This window comes from Bombus affinis, chromosome 4 (genome assembly GCF_024516045.1).
Source record: "Bombus affinis isolate iyBomAffi1 chromosome 4, iyBomAffi1.2, whole genome shotgun sequence".
Classification (NCBI taxonomy): domain Eukaryota; kingdom Metazoa; phylum Arthropoda; class Insecta; order Hymenoptera; family Apidae; genus Bombus; species Bombus affinis.
The window spans coordinates 7,306,743-7,318,320 of NC_066347.1; the positions used below are offsets into that span (position 1 = coordinate 7,306,743).

General features: G+C 40.7%; 1 protein-coding gene across 4 annotated transcripts in view; it reads left to right on the top strand.

Annotated features, from left to right (window-relative positions):
• LOC126915836 (paired box protein Pax-6) overlaps positions 1-11,530 on the top strand; it is a 58,279-nt gene extending 46,749 nt beyond the window's left edge. For all 4 annotated transcript variants that reach the window (XM_050720936.1, XM_050720935.1, XM_050720937.1 and 1 more), the window contains one exon: positions 1,390-11,530. In XM_050720936.1, coding sequence (XP_050576893.1) covers positions 1,390-1,478 — 89 coding nt within the window. In that variant the 3' untranslated portion in view covers positions 1,479-11,530. The remainder of the gene's footprint in view (positions 1-1,389) is intronic.
• Positions 11,531-11,578: the final 48 nt, after the last annotated feature.

Consider the following 11,578-nt stretch of genomic DNA (forward strand, 5'->3'; position numbering starts at 1 on the left):
CCCTCTTGCCTTCTGTTTCTTTCTTCTTCGACTTGTCCCTCTTCCGCCAACGACCCTCTCTCACCCTGTTCTTTCTCGTTTAACGAAAACTGTGCGTTGAGGTTCGACCCTCCTGGCTCTCTCTCTCTCTCTCTCTTTCCTGTCCCTGTCTCTCTCCCTTTCTTGCTCCTTTCTCTTTCTCACCCATCTCCCTCGCTCTCTCGATGGCTCTTCCTCTCTTCAGGGTATACAGGGGGGCGAACAGAGGATGTGGATGGGTTGGGTCTCGCCTCGGCTGGGCGAGCGCTCAATAACGTGCGAACCCAAAGGGGAGGAAATACGGGGGTGCGCGGCGTACCTACAGGAATGAAGTGGAACGCCGTAGAATGGTGGAATACTGCGGAACACGCGCCGGCATTCCTCTTGTCTCCCCCCTTCCCTAGCACCGGATTCTTCTCTTTTCCTTCGTCCCCTTTTTCTATCCGCCTCTTCCTTTCTAGCTCCCTCTTCTCCTGGTCCCTGTCGCGAACAGGTTCCCTCTGTTACTCGTTTTCTCTCGCTTCTTACGTGCGGAACGAGCCGCAACTTATCCATCATAATCGTTTTACGTGCATGAGCGCGGGGAACTTTCACCGCGTGTTTCTTCTCTCTCTCACTCTCTCTCTCTCTCTCTCTCTCTCTCTCTTGCTTTCGTTAACGTTGCTTTTGACGCGTTCCGATGTCCCATCCTTTCCATTGCTAAGCACCCTGGTTTCCGCAATGCCTCTTGACGTATCGCTTTCGCCACGATTCACGTGGAACAAGTATCGGTTTGTTTTGTAGCTGGCTCGTTCGTAAGTAGAGCGAAGAGCGTTTTTAGGTAATTGTTAAGGGTGCAGTTATTGAAGTCAGAATGATCGGTTTGTCATTTTTGTACAGATAGTTTGCACGTAGAATGTCTCTACCATAAACGTTGAAATACTCTCGTGAGTCACTGTATGTTTCTATAGTATCTCATTTTACGATTCACAAATCTAAAGACCCAAATCTTCGATTTTTTCTTCAGAATCTTGCTTCAAAAACAAACGTTCAAAAACTAAACCGACCAACGCCATAGAGAGCAACGTAAACAAATATGATATCGATTTGAGCGTACTTTACAACATACATTATTTATGTCAATCTCTTCCAATGATCTGCTTATGAAGCCGAGCGTTAAGAATTGAACGTTAACAGTGAACATGCACGAACAAAATTACAAATGCCACAAGAAACAAAGTTGATCAATTTGCCTCCTAAGAAGTTTCATTGTAAATGTCGCGTCCGCTGTTCCACCAAGAATCTTGTCCACGTCATACCTATTCCTGCAACACAATCACAGAACAAAACTAGATCGATCGTTTAATCGGAAAACAAACAATCTTATTGCAGGTGTGATATCGGCTGGCGTCTCGGTTCCCGTGCAGATCCCGTCTCAAACACCAGACCTGACCGGCAACTATTGGCCGAGGCTCCAGTGATCCCAGCTCTTCGGGTTCCCGCCCGCGAGCTTGCTCGTCGGCCAGGAGAGCCCGCCGCCACCGACAGCCACCCCTGGTGCAGTGTCCCGGCCGCTGCTCGCTTCCCTCGGGATACCGACGCAGCCAGCGCAGCATCAGCCTTCGAACACACCGGCTACCACTCCCGTGCACACCTCCGACACCAGTGAGTGAACCAACCGATCAATCTCTTCGGACGCTCTCTTGCAGAGATGGTCGCACGCGCGATACTCGATCACACGAGACGGTTCGTTGCCGTACGGCGAATCGCCGACCTCGATCACTGCGTTCATCGCGATCGCGTCATGATGGCGCGCGATGACATTCGAACGAGATAATCGACGACGCTTGTTCAGCGTCGCTCCGAACACACGTGGATTGTGACTTTGCAAGTTTAGCGGGTCAGCAGTGTTCCTAGATGGATTTTTTTCTTTTTTGTTTTTAAATTAATATCAAAGTAACTTTTTTTTTCATACGTTATGATTTTATTCTTACGTATACGGCACTGCTGCGTTATTCGAATAAGATTGTTTTCTATTTCTGGATCGATTAATGGATGTATTTACTTACTGATCGATTCTTCGGTGTCGTATGATAATGTGTTATTAAAAGTATAGCGTGGAGAGTTTTTTCGTTGTTTTATATTGCAATATTTTAGGATCGTGTTTTATGTGATTTATTATAGGAATTTGTTTTCGAGTTTCATATTATGAATATGATTTTAATACAGTTTAACTGTTCTCTTTTATCTAGCCGATGTATATATTCGTTTGTTCTCTTCTTTGCAATAAGTAAACTGGCTAGGACGAGAAGTACTTGCTGTATCTATCTTACTTAACAGTTTGGGACGTATAAATACCGATTAGCAATGTTCACGTTCGATATCCTCGATATTCGATACGATCATCTAACGTATTCGATTTTCTATTGTTTCGAATTTAGAGGTACCGCACGTAATCTAGTTTATCGAGAGAATAAAAACAAAGAATCAACGTTTCAGCCATAATTCGTTTTCAAAGAGTTGTGTTCTCCCGCTTTCTCAGAGTCACAGGGAAAGGGTTGCACGAATGAGATCAGGTAACCTGTTAAGGGACCAGCGCAACAGGAGTTGAAAAAAGGGAATAAAAGGTTAACGAGTCCGCTTTAATTCGATTAATTACCCGTTGGAAGCTTGCCAAATCTCGACAACTAGCGGACACTGCTGATCGTTACTTTGGGTCACCGAAAAAACAAGTACGCACACTCTGGTTCAGAATTTGCGATTAAACACCCTCGTAACGGAAAGTACGCGCGCGAAGCGTTCGTTGTTCCATTGAAATCGAAGAATCCTTTCAAATATCTTTCGCTATTTTAAATACGAACGATCGCAAATTCTCGCGCACTTTGCGCGTTAACCTCTCGAGTCGGCAATTACGCACGAACGAATTCGTCAAAATTCAGCAAGTTTCTTAACACTTTCGCCGACATGTAGATATTTTTGCAACGTGCTTGAAAACCCACTTCTAATTGTTGTGTAGTAATACAACGTACAATAAGTAGAGTACCGTGTTACTGAAATTATTATCTAGATTCTAGATGGTGGATATATTATGTAAATTCAGATTTCTATGAACGCAACCAAAGACGAAAAACTTATATCCAAGAAAATGTATTTTTTCACATTGTATAGATTTTTATCATATTTCAATTTTCCCATAAACATCCGCAGTATCGTATCGTATCGTACAACGTACTAAATTTCGGTATATGATCTTTATTAAGAAACGATTACAATCGTTTTACCCGCCAAAGTGTTAACAAATACGTACAGACAAACGGTAATGTATTAACAAACTGATACGTACACATCGAATTGCCATGAACGATAAAGTTATGACGACATACGCTTCTTGTACCTACGCGAAACTGATTTGAGGGGTTAAAGAACATTGATTGCGTCAGAAACTCCACGTAAGCTTAAACTTCTTGAAACAGGTGTTTACTTGGTACATTTTAGTGTCGGAAAATCGCGTCGATCGTCGCGCGAACGCGATGTATCAAAGATCGAGGCGGACGCTCATCGTCCTTTCATTGAATCGCGTTTAATCTAGTGGTCATAGACGTATACGCATGACCCGGGTCACGCAGGGTATATTATCCATCTACTCACAACAGTGTACAAATGAACGTATCGGCGTCGAACATGTTCGTTAGACGATCCAATGTACGAGATGCTACAAGTATATCGTATTGCAATATACATTTAAAACATAATATTTGAAATTTTATATACCACTGAACGAACATCAACGAAGTAGGTTATCTAATGTATATAAGTAGCATGGTGTTAATATTTTCTTTGTTGTTTATCTCGATAAATTTTCAAATTTGGAAATTTTAAGTTGAAGAATGACTTCGTTCCTTACGAGTATCGTTGCGAGGAAACAGAATGTAACACATTCGTTGCTACTGACGCATATGTTGCGTCAAATAAGTTAGTAGCCGCTGATTGTTGCATTTTAGTTTCTCGACGGAACCCTTTAGAAAGATGAATAAGATAGTAACGTATTGGAAGAAACACAATTTTGTTTGTAACGCGGATGTTCCCTACGAAAAAGGAAAGTATGAATCGAAGGGTAAACTGGCGTATTATAGTATCAGCGTATAGTATTAACGATCGATAGCGACAGCTTCCTTAATTTTATGCGGTCTGTGAATTTAAAACGATTGAATAGCCGGAGTCTTTGACAAAAGTTCAAACTATTAATCGAAATTAGATATAGGCCAGTGAAGTGGAAGCAATTTGAAAGTAAAAAATCTTTTAAAATCTATCATTTTTTCAGAGATCTAACAAAAATCTAACAAATTCAAATAGAATCTATGATATTTCGAAATGAAATAAAATATCCTTATTTCAACTATTCTAAAAGAAGTATATCCTTTTACTCGTAGTATGAAAATAATTTCAAACTTCCATTTGTGTATTGTTATCGCTTGCGGGCGTTCTTATATCTCTCGATCGATGACTGGCAAGATTCGTTTATCGAATTTTTCACGCGTGGCTGTGGTACGCATGACAGCCGAGCGATTCGCGTGGAAATTTCGAGGGATTCGAAGACAGAGGGAGGAAGGGCGGGCATCCGCTGCAAATATTCTCGCGAGACTTTAGGGTGGCTCTGGCCAAGCTGGCTGCCTTTGTAAGGGTGGGAGCCGCGGGGATTGATAGCTACCTCGAGGGTGGCTTTTTTCGCCGGCCGGCCATCACGCTTGCTCGCAGATATGGCGTCGGCTGACAACGTTCCACCAGCCAGAAACTTGCTTCGGAAAAGTGACTGCTTACGAGATCGAACTTCCCTCGTCGAGTGGAAATTCGTAGACAAGTTCCGCGAAAGTCGTAGAGAACATTTTAGTAGCGATAAAGATTTTCGTTCATCGAAAACGATAAAGAAATTGATTTCTCTTTGTTTCTTTTTTTTTTTCTTTCTAAGAAATGTTTCATTTCTATCGTTGGATTTGCATCGCGACACGTTATGTTGTTGACAGTGTAACATGTTTTAAAGCTTTCGACACTTATTTAAGAGATTAATCGTTAGTCAGCTTTGGTCTTTCGTCGAATCAATTTTTAAACCATAGCTAATAAACTATAAACGACAAACTGTAACGAAATAAAAATCAGTATTTTTTTACGTTTGAAAAAATATTCATTGTATCTTGCACCCTTGCATGACCAGCAATCTTTGTAGATACTTTTCTAACAAGATTCGAAAAGTGTGTGTAACTCTTTTGTTGTGTAACTTCCCTTTTAATCTATGGACGGGATATCTCGCAAGGCGATGTTTAAAAATTTATTTTATACCAAAAGTTTATTCCAAAAAGTTGTAAACGGCGGAAATAAACACTCGTGATATTTCACCCAAAGCGTCGTAAAGGGCTTAACGACGTTAACTATAATTGAACGTTGGATTTGTATTTTCACATATTTTTAAAACAAAAAAGGAAATCTTTTATTTTTTTATCGATTTACAAATTAAAATTTGTTTTGTTTCTATTTATTTTATTTTAAATATTTTAACGTTAATATTTAACAAATAAAATGTTACTCTTAAGTGTTAAAAAGTAGATACGCGAGATATCTCGTTCGAAAGCATCGAACGACGAGGTCGCATCGCGAGTTATCTCGATCGTAAGTGCAACTATTTTTAAATTAAGCAACTAAAGAATCGTCTTTACGATAATTATCATCGTCTAAGATAAAATTTCCAAATCACGTTCGCTATAATCTAAATAGTAACTCTGCAAAAAGATTCGTAAATTGCCAAACGACGCTCAGTCGCGATGGATCGTCTCACGAACCGTGTTCAGACGCAGGCGGAACGCACTTCAGCAGGATTCGCTCTAACTACGTAGGTCCTCGCGTAATCTCGTTTGAGAGACCGAGCCTCTTTCTCGCAGACTTTACGAAGGGTTCAAGGATACAGCGTTAGCTTTAGGACTCCTCCAACTAGTCGAACAAGAAAAACGTGTTTCTCAAACCGACTCCCTCTCTCTCTTTTCCTCTTCTCATGCTCCACCAAGGACACGACGATATATCCTCGTCGTGCACCAAGCACGTTCTCTATATTTCTCCCCCTGGGTACGAAAAAGGGGTGTTCCCACCCCTTGGTCCAAACTCCACGCGATTCTAGATTAAGACAATCCAATCTGTAGCTGGTAACGAAAAGAATAAGAGGAAGAAGAATAAGAAGAATAAGAAGAAGAAGAAGAAGCAGAAGATGAAGAAGGAGAAATAAGAAAAAAAAAATAAAATAAAATAGATTTGCTCGATCGTTATCGACCGATCGCGGAACCACTCGAACAGAGAGGATACTTTAGAGTATATATATTATATACTTTGTAAACGCGGGAATCACACGTTTTCTAGAAGCACAAGTCACGCCGAGAGAACGTTTCACGAACGTGTTACCACGAAAAGAAAAAAGAAAGAAAAGGAAGAAATACGTAGAGTTATCGAAGACGAGGAGAAACGAAGCTTCATTCGCATCGCAAGTTGAAAGAATTTCCTTTCGTAAACGAACTGTCTCTTTCTTTTCTCTCTTCTTGCTTTCTCTCCCCTTTTTTTACCGACAGTTCGATTGCCCGCGATCGAAGCAAATTCCCTCGTCGATTTTCTTGTATAAAGGCGATTGTAAAATAGCATTTGTTATACTCTTCTTAGCCTGTAATGTAAATTAGACAGAAATCGTCGACACGCTGTGTATATACGTTTAGATAAGCGAAAAGACGGTCGTTTCGGTACCGTTCGATCGTATACCACTTTATAGAAATCGTACACATACACACATACACACGCTAACATAAAGAAACGGAAATCTCTTTGCCACGTGTATTCGATGTTCTCCCTTGGAAACCGGAAACGGACGATCGACCGCCTCTGTCGTTGCGAAGAGTGGAAAAATTGACGGCGGGAGTGGTCCATCGACGTTCGAGGACGCGACCCGAGCCTACTTTTATTATTCGCTCATTGTTTTCACGCAAATGTATACCGTTCGAGGTTGCAAAGTTGGCTAGCGGATCGAATATACATCTGATCAATTTACATGTTATATCAAATACAATAGAACAAGCTTGGAAATAGCGCGCGTATATGTATCTATTGTTATTGGTCGAACTGCTCACATATCGATTATCCGTAGACCGCGAATATTTGTGCAAATATTATATTTTTCTGAATACCATCGAAGAGGTGGAACCTTAGCAGAGATTGATGTTATCTAAATATTATGACAAGTAGAATCTGTATGGAAGGAAATGGTATAGCGAGATTAGAAAATTGGTTACGTGTTAGAATCTACACGTTTTCAAAGATAAAATTCGGTTCCATGGGAAAATAAGGATCTCGTGATCTTACAGGACGGTGCAATGTTAATTCCGTATTATTTCTTCTTTTACGTATTTGTAATATATATATATATATATATAATATTTCTTTCTCTGACAGTGGTATAAGATGACCAAAATTTTAGGACGAACAGTTTAGTGCTATGTACCTTTAACTGTTTACACGAAACGGATATTAATAATTGTATTACGTACGAGGACATTTTTTCCAGAAATATATAAACACACCAAGTCTAGTCATTTGATATTTAGCAAAGTACGTGTTATTTTATCGTGCCATTGTGCTAGCCAACTTTCCAGCCACACGCACGCCAAGCCGCGTTATACGTTCTTCTCATGCTTCACATACATTGATCTTTGCATACGGAAGTCTTGGAACGGATCTCGAATCGACGCGAGACGACGCGTCACAACGAATGATACGATCACATCGCACGAACGCTAATGTGGAAGGATTTAGGGATGGATCCGCGACGATCAGGCCTCGAGAGATCGATTCGCTACGCCGGTGGCGGTTCACTAGACTTTGATCTACGGAAATGTATTTTTTGATCGAAGCTTGGTTTCGCCCGGAATCAAATTTGTTTTTAGAATTGGAAATTAAAATATTTGTCGAGTTACCGAAATCGATTTTCGCGATATTGCAATTTAGGCGCTTAATCCTGTTTCCTTTTTATCCTTAAAACGTTTCTTAAGTTAGAGGAAGATAGGAAAGAATTGCTTTTCCATGATTTTGCTACTAGGTAGTCAGGGTGGAATTTCTTGCGACATGTGCAATACTCGATAAATTTAAGATCGATGGTCGTTACGATCAAACTGGTTTACACAAGATTCTTCGTTTTCAGTAATATTAGCAAATAGAGTTTTCTTTATATAATCTAGATTGCTGTCGATATCATGTCGAGAGTGGATTTCTCGCAGAGGATGCGCCACTATCGTTCGACCAATCTTGACAACCGAGATTTCTCCCGTATACTTCTCGAGAAAGAGTTTCGAAGCTTTCAGTCTTTCAGTCTCTCGGCTATTTCTTTTAAATAGATGTTTCGCTGTGTATGGTTTCCTTAAAGGGAAAGCTGATACACTTACCACTTTCCAGTTTATTGGCATCGACGAGCAAACATTTTCTTACCAAATTTAAATTTGACTTCGCCCTCAAACACCGAATCGAACGCATTTAACTTCCGATAGAAAATAGAATTCTACGTAAACTTTCTCTCGCATTGTAAAACGAACAAAATCTACTAGCACAGATTAATATAATTTGTGGATATGAAAAAGAATGCTTTTGCAATACGGTTCAAAGGATCGAGCGGCCGCTCAAAACATTCGCAAAGATTCAAAATGACCGCGACGTGACGGCGCGAATCGAGTTCTCGGTGGCCCGAAACTTTCGGCGAAAATAAATTTCCACGGGGGGCGGTAGCACGTACGAGCCAACCATCCGTGCGGCCATCCGAAACACACGTACTTCTATACACGTACACACGTACAAAAGTGTCGAGAAAAGTGGGAAAATTATGGTACAGGGTAATTTGATATTATATGATGCACTACCTCAGAGACAAGGCTTTTTACGCGATATAAAATTTCTAATTAATCGCATTAACGGAGCGAAAAGGGATGGGAAAATGGAGGAGAACGCGCAAGCGCGACCGCGAGAACCACTCGAGATTTTTCGTCGGTGTTTTCGTCGACAGAGGTTTTCCGGTCGCGACGTCCGTTTCACGCGGCTCGAACGTGATGAAACGACCGACCACCCCTTCGTGTCTCTCGGAAAACACGCGCTTCGTCCTCCGTTTTCTCCCTCTCTTACTCCGGTTGTTTCGTTTTTTTTCTCTCTTTAAAAAAAAAAAAAAAAAAGAAGGAAAAAGAGGACTACTCGTACTTGGCTGCGTTTGTTGGTAGTCGATTGAACTTCTTCTCGGTCGCTGATTCGTACCTGATGCGAGGATTACGCGGTGTTATGTCGGCGACTTGAAACCGATCCACTTTTTCCACGTGTCTAAGACTTCTGTGACATGTCTACGACTTCCTGCCAGGGTGTCGTTGAAAATATCGCGTGTTTCGTTACAGTAGCGGAACAGAATGGGCGATGAAAATAAGTATGATCGAAAGTTGAATCGTCACGGTTGGAACGATCGATACCTAAAGACTTTGCCGAGATGAGAATTAAATAATAATATTAATTTCGTGACGCCCGGCATTGAGAAGAGAAAATATTGTCAATCGAATACCAGTGACGAGTAGATTATATCATTCAGCTTTGTCAACTAATCTTCGTTCGTTCCTATATCAAAGGATCGATAGAATGAAATAGAACATTTAATTAGGAAATTTGTCTCGATTTTCAGAAATTACTTCTTCTTTTACTTACAATTAGCATAACTAGTTTATGATTGTTTCATTTACCTACAATGTTTCAATTCGTATGCTATTCGTATTCTTACTCAGAGCCTGGCTGTCAAGACGTTAATAGCAACGGTAAATAAGAAAATACAAGAAACGACTAATATATTTCACGAGACACTCGAATCGTGATCGGTCACGAGACTTCGCCGTTCCAAGACACTCTGGACCACGTTTTGTTCCCTTCGCCGAAGCATACTCCTCGAGCATGTGTATATCAGTGTTACGCAACAAACATCCGTTTAATTAGACTCTCCGATTCTCCAGTAAAACAGCTTTTCCTCCTCCTCCTTCTCCTCCACGAAGAAGAAGCTTTCTGCCGAGCAACTGTCGCGTTACCGTCGAGAACGTCGTTGTCGAGTCTCTCTCTCTCTCTTGTTAAATAGATGACGAGCTATAAACGATTTGTCAGCAGTCAATAGGGTATAATTGAAGATATTCGCGAGTCGAAATCGTGACGACGATCGAAGGCACGAACGAAATATATTATAAATATAATAGAAATCGTGCCTCGTCTGGTATGAAGGACATCGTTTCCCACGATTTTGACACGCAGCTGGTGTACCGCAATTCGATTGAACGTTTTCTACGGCGAACGGGGATTGTGTACTGTACATTAGTAAAATTTATATTTTTGGATGAAGAAAAAATACGAAAAAAAAAAATGAAACAAAACAAAGAGAACGTAATGGCCGGTGAACGATAACGGGCCGAATTAGGGAAAAAGATCGCTTGCGAGAGCGAAAGCACCGCCATTCTGTCGGTTCTCCAACGGTCGGGAGCCTCGGTTCTCGACGTCGTACACTTCGTTCGGATTCGCATCGACCACTTCTGCGTTCACCGTCGCTTAGATAAAAAGAACCAAAGGTGTTGCAGATTAATTTCCATCCAAGATTTCGAATTCCTTTCGATTTCGCGAGTGATCGTCGCATTTGTACAGAATCTTTCGATTCGCCGCTCGTCGTGATTATTATTGCATTTATAAGACGATCGGTGTCTATGATGAACTTCTTTTTTGGTACGATGATGATTTATCTTTTCTTGTTTTTTTTTCTTTTTACCGTTTTTACACTATGTCAGAGCGATGCCTTTATTTTGACGAACAACAGCGTGAGTTTCGAAAGACTCTCACGAGATTTGTATGGGCAAAGTGGACGACAAGAAACACTACCATAGCTTCTTTGAGATACGACGACTTCATTCCTCCAGCAGATTGGTTCGTTAAACGTTTTTCTGTTGTTCCTTCGAAAAGAAAAAAGAAACGTTTGGTGAACGATATCACGTAACACGAGGATAACGTTAATCCTTTTTAAGAACGCGGATCACGTCGATGCAACGAAATGGAATTTTGCGCAAATTCTTAAAATCACTTTGTTCGTTGTTTTAACAAACTGCATGTTTAAAGAAGCAAGTTGCATTTCGTTGGCGTTACTTTGAAATTACGATGTGATCGCGCTTCGATCATTCTTTCGATACCGAAACTTCGTAGTCCGAGCAGTGACGCGGAAGTGGTCACGCAGTTTTCTTATTATCTGTAATAATAATACTGATAACGAATACAGTGTATGAGTATTAACAAATTTATTAACGAGAATAATATATTATTGCGACAGTAATCTACGTAAGTGTTGTGAATAATGGAGATAATATTGTTGCTGTGATTACCTTTAAGATTGTAAGTAGTAGGATATAGAACCACTGTTAGGTGTCACTGTCTCGATTCAATAAATGTTATTTCATTTTAATGACAACGCAAGTCATCTGCATTTGTTCAGTAACACCATAAGCCTTCCACTGTT